Source organism: Nilaparvata lugens, chromosome 6 (assembly GCF_014356525.2).
Source record: "Nilaparvata lugens isolate BPH chromosome 6, ASM1435652v1, whole genome shotgun sequence".
Classification (NCBI taxonomy): Eukaryota; Metazoa; Arthropoda; class Insecta; order Hemiptera; family Delphacidae; genus Nilaparvata; species Nilaparvata lugens.
The window spans coordinates 60,492,927-60,507,221 of NC_052509.1; the positions used below are offsets into that span (position 1 = coordinate 60,492,927).

Below are 14,295 nucleotides of genomic sequence, written 5' to 3' on the forward strand. Positions count from 1 at the left end.
ATATTATAAGAATGTATCTTTCCATCAACGTTAGTAGACAGTAGTTGACTATACTACTACCCGTTCAAAAACATCGAAAAACTTGAAAATGTATCTTTCCATTAACGTTGTAGACAGTTGCAGTCAGATGATAACAGCACTCACACTCACATTCCGGGACGACACGTCACGGTACGATAGGACAGAAAGCTCTATGTTTTTTCTAAACATTTTTAATTGATAAAATATTTATTAATTTTTTGAGAAAAAACAGGTCAATGTAACTTACTGAGCGCGAGGTCTACTGTTCACAGAACTACTAGTAGTTAGGGTGTGATCACATTGGAAGCGTGTATGTACAAGTGCATGTCAGATCATGCATGAGCCAAAATATAGAATTTGAAAGACGTTGTGACTTGCATGATGTAGCTGCTCTCTTTGAACGCAACCAGCAAGGGCAAGTAGTGATCACTGTGAATATTCATATTGCTCTATTCGATTTTTTTTTCTCATCTGCACGCTTGATCATGCATAACCAAGCTTGCACTTGCACATATGCGCATTCAATGTGATCACACCACAACATCTCACTTTCACACACTTCAACTCACTTTAATTCCAGATCCGACTAACTTTATTCCTCACTCACTTAAATTATTCTTTTCTAGATTCGACTAACGATTCCATTCAAAGAAAGTTAAGCGCTGGCGACATTCGATTCTCGTTCAATCTAAGTCAATACTCCCAAGTCCGGTTCAATCAGAGTTCAACTGGAGTTCAAGTAAACTAGAGTTTAAGTCAACTAGAGTTTGAGTTGAATTGACTCACCTGTAATCTCAACTTGAGCACCAACTCCTGAAGTAGTCCCGGCTCGCAGTCCTGGAATATCCTGACTTGCTTCAGCGTTTTCAGATGGACGTGAATGGCGATCTCTGCTTTCAGCTTGTCTGGAAGAGTCGCTAGAACTCGTTCCTCGTGGAGGGCCTGGTGAAGATTCCAAAGTCAAGGTTCATGAACGGAATACAATAATGATTATTCGAAACAAGGATAACAGTTAATATTACATCAGATATACCGATATCAGCTATCCTCAATAGAAGACAGTGACAAGGCAGGGAATCGGCAAAGCTGTTCTCCTATCTTTCTCATTTCATTATAACGTGGACCTCACTATTATAGAAAACATCTATTTGTATTAATATAGATTCAAACTAGTATGGTTAGCGTTCCATTTCATTCAATATGGAATAGATGAGAAGAGAGGTCAGATAACTGAAACTTTGATCATTAAATAGTTATTTGTATATCTAGAGTGAAAAGTACGACTTTTCTCCCTGAGGGAAAAGTTTGAAGCCCGAGGCGAAGCCGAGGGCAACAATTTTCCTGAGGGAGAAAAAGTATTTTTCACTCGTGATGTACACAACATTTTCCTCCATCTACATTTTTTTATAGAAACTGCAAATAAATCATTTAATAACTTACGTATTGGTGACAATGTTTCCTAACAACATAACCTAAAATCTAAAACCTAAACAGCGGCCGTCTGATTGGCACTGCCGATTGCGCTATCTAGCAAGAGTTGTCACAATTATATCAGCTGGGTGCTACCAAAAATGGCTGACTCCAGATCACGCGGTTCAGATTTGAATTGCAGATCAAAAATATTTGTTGGCTGGTATTTTGAATAGAATAAGATATTTCAAAAATTGTATAAATTTTATCGTCTACTAATATTAAGAAGTAATATCATACAACATATATTTCATGAGTTGATCAAATTTCTGGTTCTGGTATTGAATTCAGTTGACTCAATGACAGACACCTCTTTATGCTTCTCATCTGAGCTTAGACCTTCTAACCTATTATAATGTAAGTTTTAAAATAGAGATGCTTCCCATGTTATTTAAATGGAGTCACTTTACTCCCTAGGGAGTTTTTCTGTTTTTTACTACCGAGAGCGAAAAGTGACACTTTAGTATTATGTTTCAGGGAGTAAAGTAAGTACTTTAGCCAGTAGGTGGAGGAAAAATGAAATTGAATCCCACAGAGATCCTATATGAGGTTAAATAACTGGAATACTGTCAGTGAAACCTAAGATTGTTTCGAATGGTTCATTGACCGAGCGAAGTGAGATTCAAGTTTTGCATTCATAAGGTTTTTTGAAATTTTGCATCTTAAGGATAATACAAAATGGAAAGGAGCCTCCTTCATACGCCAATATTATTGTAAAAATCAGATTTTAGAATTATTCATCATAAATCAGCTGTCTAGAGCACTATAATACTAACCGTTCAAAAACATAGAATATTATAAGAATGTATCTTTCCATCAACGTTAGTAGACAGTTGACTATACTACTACCCGTTCAAAAACATCGAAAAACTGAAAATGTATCTTTCCATTAACGTTGTAGACTGTTGCAGCCAGATGATAACAGCACTTACACTCACATTCCGGGACGACTCGTCACGGTACGATAGGACAGAAAGCTCTGTTTTTAGGATTTTCTCTAAATATTTTAAATTGATAAATTATTTAATTATTTTGAGAAAAAAACAGGTCAATGTAACTTACTGAGCGCGAGGTCTACTGTTCACAGAACTACTAGTAGTTAGGGTGTGATCACATTGGAAGCGTGTATGTGCAAGTGCATGTCAGATCATGCATGAGCCAAAAAATAAAATTTGAAAGACGTTGTGACTTGCATGTAGCTGCTCTCTTTGAACGCAACCAGCAAGGGCAAGTAGTGTCCACTGTGAATATTCCTTTTGCTCTTTTCAATTTTTTTTCTCATCTGCACGCTTGATCCTGCATAACCAAGCTTGCACTCGCACATATGCGCATTCAATGTGATCACACCATAACATCTCACTTTCACACAGTTCAACTCACTTTAATTCTAGATCAAACTAACTTTATTCCTCACTCACTCTAACTCACTTAAATTATTCTTTTCTAGATTCGACTAACGATTCCATTCAACGAAAGTTAAGCGCTGGCGACATTCGATTCTCGTTCAATCTAAGTCAATACTCCCAAGTCCGGTTCAATCAGAGTTCAACTGGTGCTCAAGTAAACTAGAGTTTAAGTCAACTGGAGTTCAAGTTGGATTGACTCACCTGTAATCTCAACTTGAGCACCAACTCCTGAAGTAGTCCCGGTTCGCAGTCCTGGAATATCCTGACTTGCTTCAGCGTTTTCAGATGGACGTGAATGGCGATCTCAGCTTTCAGCTTGTCTGGAAGAGTCGCCAGAACTCGTTCCTCGTGGAGGGCCTGGCAAAGATCACAACGTCAAAGTTTTAGGAATAAAATTCAATAATGATTGAAGATAATCGATTGAATGAGATTATATGAATATCGCGGTTGATAATGAGAAATACCACAATACACTCTTCTAAAGATTACTATAATTAATCGTTTGAAATAACTAGTTCCATTCTAAATTAATAAAACATAATATAACTATCGTATTTCATAGAACTTTAATATTCCAAACTATCAATTATAGTAATCTTTACTTTAAAGTTTAATGAAAAATGATAGTAATAATCATAGTGAAAACAAGATGGATAACCAACAACAACATAATACTATAATTAACACATCTCATTCGTTCACAAGTATTCATTCCTAGAATAATGGAAATTGATTACTATGGATTGATGACTATTGAATTGAATTGAAAACATATCAATTCACAATTATTTACAGATACAAAGGAACAGTGTCAATATTCATTAAGACAAATAAAACATAGAAAAAAACAACAATTTCATCGCATAGATACTCAAGACAGACATAGACTATCTGCGTTGGACTAAATTCAAAGAGAGAAAAGTATTTGGGCTATGCCTGCTGTTTCTACTAATAGTATGAATAAGAAGTGCATATTTTATAACCTATTTCGGACTATGTGTAACTCTATATAAATTTGGGAAAGGCTTGCGGCCATCCAATTCATGTAGGCCCATTTTTAGAAAATACAGGTTTCTCACGGTCCCAGCATTGCACTTCCTTGAGACTGTAAATTTTGTCTTCAGAAATTCAGAGAGATTTGAAGGAAATGTAGTTTGCCATGGCTATAGCACAAGAGAAAGAGTTCAGCAATATATCAGTACCCCGTTCACAGACTGACACTTTTGGAAAAAGGACCATATTATTCGGGACTGAAGCTCTTCAATTGTCTACCTGAAAGAATACGATTATGTGGTAGTCATAGGCTTTTCTTGTCTTCAATTACTAATGTACTTGTGGAAGCGTGTCCCTATACAATGGAGGACTGTTGTGTTACTTTGAATTTATACAGATGCATACACTTTGCATAGAAAAATGTTCATGACATGTTACATGCCACTTGAGCTCTGCTCAGCTGTGTGGCTTCACGAAACAAATGACAATAATAATAATAATAATAATAATATAATAATAATAATAATAATAATAATAATAATATAATAATAATAATAATAATAATAATAATGATAATAATAATAATAATAATAATTTCAATTCAATTTTTCAATTCAATTTATTCAATTTATTCATTCCTTCAAATTACATTACAAGCATAATACACTCAGTGCTTTTAGTTACTCCTCTAGCTTATAGCTAATTGAGGAGTGTCAAAATCATTTACATAATAATAATAATATATTCACATTCAATCATTACTGTATTTATTCTACAATGAGGAAATTCTTGAGAGTTTGACATACAGTAAGTTCCGATTTTCACCACTTGAGTCGCTCTTTAATTCTTTGACTGTTCATACACAAGTAACGAAATTCAGATGGCCGTAGCCGTCAGCCTAGAGATTACACAAACGAACACAACACAGAAGCACAATCAAATAACCTTCAAAATTTATAAACATCAGTAATAAATCATTACAATATTTTTTATAATCTTAACCTATCAGCATATTACATTTTACATACAATACTTTCTTTCTATTTTCCATATTAAAATCAATCTAGCCTATTGGAATTTTTATTTTTATGTTTCCTTTTCTTCTCTGTTCACTAACTTTAGTATGCTACTAACTTTACATATTTATAACTTGACTACTTACTAACCTGACTAAATTTTAACACACTAACACATAATAAAATCACTTGGAAAAAGATGTTTTATCCTATTCAGCTATTCTTATAAGAAATCTTTCAATTTTGTTCTCAATTCGCTTTTTCCTTGCAAATTCTCAACTCAGGTGGCAGACAATTCAGCAGGTAAGGAATTCTAAATTTTGATAATCTCTTACCATAGTTATTATTATATCTTTGCGGTCTAAATGCCCTATTTCTTAACCATAACCTATCTCATTAACTTCTCTGAATTCATTTTAAAAAATAATTCTGGACAGGTCAGTATATTTAGCAAGAGCTTCCATTGACATGATACCAACAAGTGAATCTCAATTCCATTGAACAAAGTTTGCGTTATTCTCCTAACTACATCATAGACAGGCTGCTTCAAATAACTTGGTGCCAAACTATGCAATGTTATTCCATAAAATATTACGCCTTGTATCATGGAAAAATAGACTATTCTTTTAGTACTAATTGGAAAGCACCTGCTAATTCTAGAGCACTTATACAGAGCAGCCTTCATAATTTTCAAAATGCTATCATTATAAATAATATAATAATAATAATAATAATAATAATAATAATAATAATAATAATAATAATAATAATAATAATAATAATAATAATAATATAATAATAATAATAATAATAATAATAATAAAAATAATAAAGGAATAGCACAAGGTTACCTTACTTTTTTATCCCTATCATTTTGATGATGTACTTATTGTTCCAATTGATCCAATTCCACAGTTATCTAACATATATATTGTTGGCTGTTTGTGAAAAGTCTTGTCGGCTAGTGAAAATATTTGAAGCTCGTTGGTAAGATACAGGACCAGAGTTATTGAGTCATTACTGAGTATCTAAGTAACTCCAAACTCTTGAAACTAAAATGCGCTACTAAATTATGAACTTAGAAGGAATTTAAGTCCAGACCATAATAAACGTTTTTTCCAAGCGTTTTCAGACGGAGTTTACAGAGTCGGCAGGACAGGATATAATATGCTCTTCGATTGGCTGTTCATCAGCTGATTGGGTTGGCGTCTGAAAAAACGCTTGACGAACCGCTTAATATGGTCTGGCTCTTATCCAGAATATATTTTTCTGATTAAAAATTGAACAATTGTCTTTGAAGATGTTGTTATACAATTATAATAATTCTAATAATATAACAATTTTCACTTTGATATTAAACTACTCTAGAACATGGTACGCCATAGTGGAGTAGGTCAATTTCCACACAGAGAAAACCAAACATGTAGAGGACACATTATAAGAATTTTTTGTAACTGACTATTGTATGAAATTGTAATTTATCTAATATTTTCTGTAACTGAATCTGTAGTTTTAGTTTTTTTTGAAATAGACATTTATTTATTTATTTTAACATGGTACACCATAGTGGAGTAGGTCAATTTCCACACAGAGAAAACTAAACATGTAGAGGATACATTATAAGAATTTTTTGTAACTAACTATTGTATGAATTGTAATTTATCTAATATTTTCTGTAATTGATTTTCTAGTTTTAGTTTTTTTTTTGAAATAGACATTTATTTATTTATTTATTGGAGTGGGCAGTTTGCGGTAACCTCACCTGTTTATTAGCCCACGTGTAAGCGAACCACCTGATGACTCTAGCCTCGAGCTCCTTGGACACCCTCCGGAAGTTCATGTACTGCTTGACGCCGTCCATCTTGTTCTGGAACTCCATGCGAGCCACGTTCATGTTGGAGATCATGTTGCCGATGTTCCCCACTATGCTGGCGAAGATCAGCACGCCGGCCAGAAAGTCCACCACCACGAATATGTATTCGGCGTCGTTCTCTGGTTGTGGTGTTTCGCCTGGCAACAAAAAGATTGACAGCAATAATTATTAAAAAACGAGAATCCATATTGAATTAGATGAATGCAATATCTCAGTAATGAAGAGGTTCTCAGGAGAATGGGTAAGAAACTGCAACTCATTGGTGAAATCAAGGAGCGCAAATTGAGGTACCTCGGTCACATAATGAGAGGACACAAGTATGGAATATTGCACCTCATTATGCAAGGCAAAATAACAGGTAGGAGGTCAGTGGGGCGAAGAAGGATATCTTGGTTGCGCAATTTAAAGGATTGGTTCAAGTGCACCTCAAATGAACTTTTCAAGTTAGCTGTAAGCAGGGTGAAAATTGCCATCATGATAGCCAACCTCCACCAAGGAGACGGCACATGGAGAAGAATATATTTCAAATGTTAAATCATCATTCCTGGACCAAAAATCAAGTGACGAAGCAGTGTGTGATTATATAACCTTATCTTTTGGACAACATTAACATTTTATCAAAACTTTTGGAGAGAAATAGGCTCAGCCTAGTTTTTCCTCCAATGTCATAATATTGTATTATGATTATAGTATTTTATACAATAAATGAATAAAATAAAATATCTCAGTAATTCCCATCTCTAAAATCAGTCAAGTCGATGATGTCAGTTAGGAGTGCTTGACCTAACCTAAAGTGCTTGACTGCTTTGAATAGAAACAGGCTCAGCCTAGTTTTTCCTCCAATGTCATAATATTGTATTATGATTATAGTATTTTATACAATAAATGAATAAAATAAAATATCTCAGTAATTCCCATCTCTAAAATCAGTCAAGTCGATGATGTCAGTTAGGAGTGCTTGACCTAACCTAAAGTGCTAGACTGCTTTGAATAGAAACAGGCTCAGCCTAGTTTTTCCTCCAATGTCATAATATTGTATTATGATTATAGTATTTTATACAATAAATGAATAAAATAAAATATCTCAGTAATTCCCATCTCTAAAATCAGTCAAGTCGATGATGTCAGTTAGGAGTGCTTGACCTAACCTAAAGTGCTTGACTGCTTTGAATAGAAACAGGCTCAGCCTAGTTTTTCCTCCAATGTCATAATATTGTATTATGATTATAGTATTTTATACAATAAATGAATAAAATAAAATATCTCAGTAATTCCCATCTCTAAAATCAGTAAAGTCGATGATGTCAGTTAGGAGTGCTTGACCTAGTTTGAAAAATGAATCTTTTTTGGGCAATGAGACCGAGAAGCGGCCATCTTCATTACGTTCGACCGTGTCGAGATAATGCTGTTCAACTTTGACTTGTTCAGCAGGCGTGTAATGACTCCAGGGGAAATTTCTTCCAATGTCCAGAACTTTTCCAGCTGTCTGGAAACCTATTATTCTTAGCTTCGGTAGTGTTGTATCGCCTTCATCAAAATTGAAGAGAATCCACGATAAGATAGTATAGTCTTACTATTCTGTATATCCTACTATTCCCAGAGTTTGAATAATATGTGTGTAGAACAGAATAAAATTATATATCACTATAGAAAATAACTATAGTGAGTTCTACGTTATAATGGTAGAGTTTGATTAACAATGGTATTGCTATCCTTGTCTATCATTCAACAAAGTGGATAGCGCTATCTCTTTCTCGCTTTGCTCTGTTGCCAGATCGTCTTTCAACAATGTAAAATTAATAATTAATCAACAATATTTCATCCTAATTATGAAAATCCATTATGAAATTATTGAAAAATATAATTTCTTGACTAATAAAATATAATTGGTTATTTTAAACGAGAATGAACAGTAAAATCAATAAACCTGTATCAGCTACCGTCTATAGAAGGCATTGACAAGATAGAGGATCGGCAACGTTGTTCTCCTATCCACTGCCATTATAACGTGGACCTCACTACAGTACCCTTGTAATATTTTTTTGATAAACACAAATTGTTTCGACATCTATGTCATTCCTAAGTGTGATTTTTAGACATAAATTTGAAACTAGCCGAGTTCAATTTGAATATATTACAAGAGTACTGGTTATTCTCTATGATTGAACTTTTGAGTAGCCCAACTGGGATACCTCATTTAAACTAAATATATATTTGAAACCTGAATGGAACAGTCTCTTTAATTTCATTGAATCTGAAAATGAATTTATAATCAAAATAAGATTGATTTGGAAATAGTGCCGTTTCATTTGTGGCGACTGGACTATTGGGCAACAGTAAATTCAATTTGGAATCCTGCCTGTAGACGGCAGCACATGTTGGGTGATATTTTTAACTCCGCCTTAACTCTCTCCTGATTGGTCGACAGTTTCTAGTGAATGTAACTCTAAGCTATGCCCATAGGTAGCAGCACTTGCTGGGTGATGATTTCAACTGTCAATTCAGTTTTTTATACTTCGAATACAGTTCAAATACTCGAAATAAGGTCATTCGAAAGGGGCTCTGAGCTACTGAATGAAGAAATTAAAAATTACGAAGTGGATGGGAACCGCACATTGACTGAATGCAAACTGGTAGAATCTCTGTGAAAGCTCTCATTACAAAAACCTCTTGTATGCAAGAGACCAATAAAAAGATTGTTTCAAAATTAAGCAGGATTATTAAGTTGAATTTTGATTTGCAAAAGACTATTTCAAAGATTGGAACAGGCAGTCATAAGGCAAGCAGTTTGCTATACTGCGGAAGTCAGATGATAATGATGATGATGATACTTTAAGTATTATCGTTTAATAAAATCTAAAAACAGAGAACGCACACGTCACAGTCAATAAAATATGATTAGTGACCAATATTCAACCACAGTTTCCAGTTAATTGTAAAACTTCATAAAATAATGTTATACATGGTTATCAGTAATCAGTCATCAATCTGTTTCAACAATGAAACATCCAAACATATCCATATCAGAGCAATTTCTCATTATTTATCCCTCTTGATAATTTTATAGCGGACCTTGATGGTGGAACTATGAAGTTCTGTAGGCAAAGCTCTATAATGTTATAATTTCTTCAATCAGAATTTTGAACAAAGTATCAAAATATGTTAACGCTGACAGAATTATACCAATATCTACATCATTCATCCCTCATAATTATTTTATGGTGAAACATTGATTAATTTCTTCAATCAGAATAATTTTGATCGAGACATCAAAATACGTGAATGATAACATAATTATATTAATATCTCCCTCATTCATCCCTCATTTCATTGCAAAGCTTGATAGCGAAACTATGAGGCTCAGTTGGCAACGTTCTTTGCCTGGAGCTCTAAGGACTTCCTGCATTTGAACGAGTCTCAATGCAAGGTTTCTAATTCAAAGGCAATGGTCGTGCGAAATCCACTCTCAACTGCCAGCATTGGACAAATAGGAAGCTTTGATACCATTTACCGGAAAATCTGACAGTTTGAAGTGAACCTCACTAGTGGGTGGCAGTTTTCTCTTGAGACTCCACTGGCTCACGGCCAAACCGACCCCCCACCACCTCCCGTTCATGGCGGAAGTTTTATTGACTCCATAAACAACTTACTTCGGCCGCTAGTCGAATTATCATTGAGACCATTCCAAAGCAAGTGTCGCTGGGCTATTATTATGTTAGTTATGGTTCGGAGTGCACTGGACTTCTGAATCCAGGGTGCAGTTAGTTATTGGGTACAGGGAAAAAGGCTTTGAGAGACGGGACTGTCGGTTTAATAATAATTGGTGATTGGGAGAAGAAAATATTCGTAAATTTCTAGGACTGAACCATTATCATTGATTATCTATTCAAAGGAGCAGGTTGGAGAAAACAGGGAGCATAGGTCTGGTTCCATTTTTATTCCTACTAAATGCTTTGTGTGAATTATCTATTTAGAGGGATGCAGATTGGGAAGAACTGGGAAAATAGGTCTGGTACCATTTATATTTCCGCTAAATGCTTTGGGTGAGGAGAGAAGTTAATAGTACTGCACAATGTTTAGGCTATATAACCTGCCTTGGAACCATGTTCTTAGGGAGTTATCATCTAGGAGTGTGAATTGGAAAAATGAAGAATAACATATTTTTCCTCCACCTACTGTCTAAAGTACTTACTTTACTCCCTGAAACATAATACTAAAGTGTCACTTTTTCGCTCTCAATAGTAAAAAACAGAAAAACTCCCTAGGGAGGAAAAGTGATCCCATTTAAATAACATGGGAAGCATCTCTATTTTGAAACTTACATTGTAATAGGGTAGAAGGTCTAAGCTCAGATGAGAAAGCATAATAGAGGTATCTGTCATTGAGTCAACTGAATTCAATACCACAACCAGAAATTTGATCAACTCATGAAATATATGTTTGTATGAAATTATATTCTTAATATTAGTAGACGATAAAAATTTATACAATTTTAAAAATATTATATTCTATTCAAAATACCAGCCAACAAAATATTTTTGATCTGCAATTCAAATCTGAACCGTGTGATCTATTTTTGGTTGACGCCCAGCTGATATAATTCTCACAACTTTTGCCGATAGATAGTGCAATCGGCAGTGCCAATCATACGACCGGTTTTTGGGTTTCATATTTTAGGTTATGTTGTTAGGAAACATTGTCACCAATACGTAAGTTATTAAAATGATATTATTTGCAGTTTCTATAAAAAAATGTAGATGGAGGAAAAACGTTGTGTACATCACGAGCGAAAAATACTTTTTCTCCCTCAGGAAAATTGTTGCCCTCGGCTTCGCCTCGGGCTTAAAACTTTTTCCCACAGGGAGAAAAAGTCGTACTTTTCACTCTAGATATTGTAAAGCTGTATTTTACTCGCCTCCACATATGTAGGGTGATTTGCCAAATCATGTAGTGCTGTATCCAAATGCCTCACGTTGGGCCGGCAAATCATGTGGTGCGTTTTTTAACGGCTTCACACATGTAGAGTGAATCTTGTACTGAGTCAATGGTGTAGCGGCTATAAATTTTGTAATTGCGTGTGTGGACGCTGAGTGAACACCAGACTGATTGATTCACTACAAGATTCATACAATTGTCGGAATCGCGGGAGGCCTAAACGCTCGCTCACCCTTGATTCTTCTAATGACAGATTGTATAATGATGAAATTTTTATAAGTAGTGTAGCGGACGCTAAACACTGAATACGGATACCTTAAAATTATTACCTGTGAAGAATGAGCATACAAAATCATACAGGTCGAGCAAAAATCCCGATGTAGATAATTTACGGACTGCGTCTCTAATAAGTTCTGAAGGATTAAAATACGGTATTTGGACCAAATATCGTTCAGAATATATTTCGAGAACAGAGTCTTGTCGGGTTTTAAGCTCTATTGTAGGAATTTATATGATCTATGGCTGCCACTGCTGTACAATTGATGCGTTCGCTCCTAAGTCGAGGTAGGTAACAGATAAAAGCTGATATATGAGCAGGTAAGGACAAAGAATAAATATCTCGATCGGACCCCACTCGCTACATCCACTTAGATCTGTTCCAGTATCCAGTTTAATTCAATTATTCCAATGATCGTATTCGATCGGTTCTTGATGATGATAGAACGTATCAGACACAATAATTGACAGGCTTAAGAAATAATCGAACTCAGAAAGCGAATTAACAAAACTGAAATATATTATAATAAAATATGTAATCATACAGTGCAGGTTCAGAATTTGATTTACAGGTTGACAATAATTTAGCATTAATAGAATAGTTAAAAATTTTCTTGTGCTTGCATGATACCATGCGTGATTCGACAGAATTTTACAATTGATAAAATCTAACAGTTTGAAAAAAATAGTGAAAAAATGAATTATAGAAAATATTTTAAAATGTTCGGGGTCGTGGTTCAGGCAGCGGAGGATAGCTAATCAACTACAAATTCTTATAAATTTAATATGAATAAATTCTAGGCTCTTAAATGCTAAAGCGCTAGTCGGCGTGGCCAATAATTTAACGAAGAAAAATTTATGTTTTTCTGCACTGAAATATTTTCGAAGCGTAGATTGGGGCCCCTTTTAAAACTTATAACTCACGTGAATTTCCTTGGCGGTCGTGGTTTTCTTCTTTAGATCAAAAATCGTTTGATCGGCGACAATCCGGGCTTCGGTTTCAGCACGTGGGGAATTTTAATTTAATATTTCCTTCACCAAATTAATTAAGGGATAATTTACTTTAAGCTTTTAAAATTTATCGATTGATGAGAACAGAAATTTACGAATAACAAATAAAATTGGCCTAAAATATCGGCTCACAAATAGAACATTTAAAATCGAACAAGAAATTTTCACAAATAGGTCTTTGGTAACTATAAAAGAGATCTACACGGTAAGGATTTCAAAAGGGAAGTGCTGCTCTTTTCTCTAAGCTTTTAGGCTAGACCTTGCTTCTCAGAATCTTAATGTAATAATTTGCATAAAAATTTGCCATTGGTAGAACGCTTGTGACGTAAACATGACGTCAGTGGCAAGCAGTAGAATACAATTCCTTTAATTACAATAATAATTTAATTTATGTAATTCTTAAAACTGCTTAATCTTATAGACATAGTTCCTCTCATACAATGTACATGTGCTAGTGTAACTGATAAGGCAGGGTTGTTGTCTGATAATAGATTAACATGTGTTGCTTTCAAACGATCACCTTCTTGGTGCTATTTCTATGCACTGTGATTGGCTTAGACCTGCCATAGAGATTTAATTACCATGTGGTTCAGTTGAATTAAATTATTAATAAATTAATATTCTTGTACAATTTTTATTAGGTTTGAGATTGTTATAAATAATTTCTGCCATTTTATCGATAATATAATTTCATGCTATGACCTATTTAGTTACAATAAGACCTGACATATAACATAATTTCTTAAATAATAATAATTTCAACGATAACACATACATTTTATTTTTTTTATTTGAAATTCTTGATCCTTTATGGATAGTTTTGATTTTTAGAGATGGTATTATATCTTACGTGAAGCCAGCGTGACATTTGACGATACTTCGAATCAGTCAGCTGCGTTCGAACTGTTTTAAAAACATCTGATCGATAGTAAACAAAGTGTAACCTCAAAATCAGTGAGCGATTCATAAATAATTTGTGCTTTATTTGCAAAATAATTATAATTTTATTGAATAATTTTCCTAGAAAATATTCGGTACAGAACGGTACTCTTATCTAATATATAGTTATTGATAAGTAAGCTTTATCGCTCGGTCGCCAACTATTCCTTTAGCAAATTCTTTCATTTTAAAAGGTAATCACAATTTTTCTCTCTTTTCATGAGATCTATTTGAAAGATTCATCACACAAAAGCCCCCAGGATATTTTAAATAGGTAATTGGGAGACGAGTCGAAACAATGACTATTTGAAAAATCCGATATTGTGATGAATACACTATTTCATCTCCTTACTTC

The 14,295-nt window shown here is 34.2% G+C and overlaps 1 protein-coding gene across 1 annotated transcript in view; it reads right to left on the bottom strand.

Moving 5' to 3' along the window:
- Nucleotides 1-14,295, bottom strand: part of LOC111057992 (cyclic nucleotide-gated cation channel subunit A-like) — a 289,690-nt gene that overhangs the window by 102,605 nt on the left and 172,790 nt on the right. The window contains exons 8-9 of the mRNA XM_039431598.1: nucleotides 6,669-6,916; nucleotides 808-963 (exon numbers count right to left, since the gene is read on the bottom strand). Of these exons, the coding sequence (XP_039287532.1) occupies nucleotides 808-963; nucleotides 6,669-6,916 (404 nt within the window). The remainder of the gene's footprint in view (nucleotides 1-807; nucleotides 964-6,668; nucleotides 6,917-14,295) is intronic.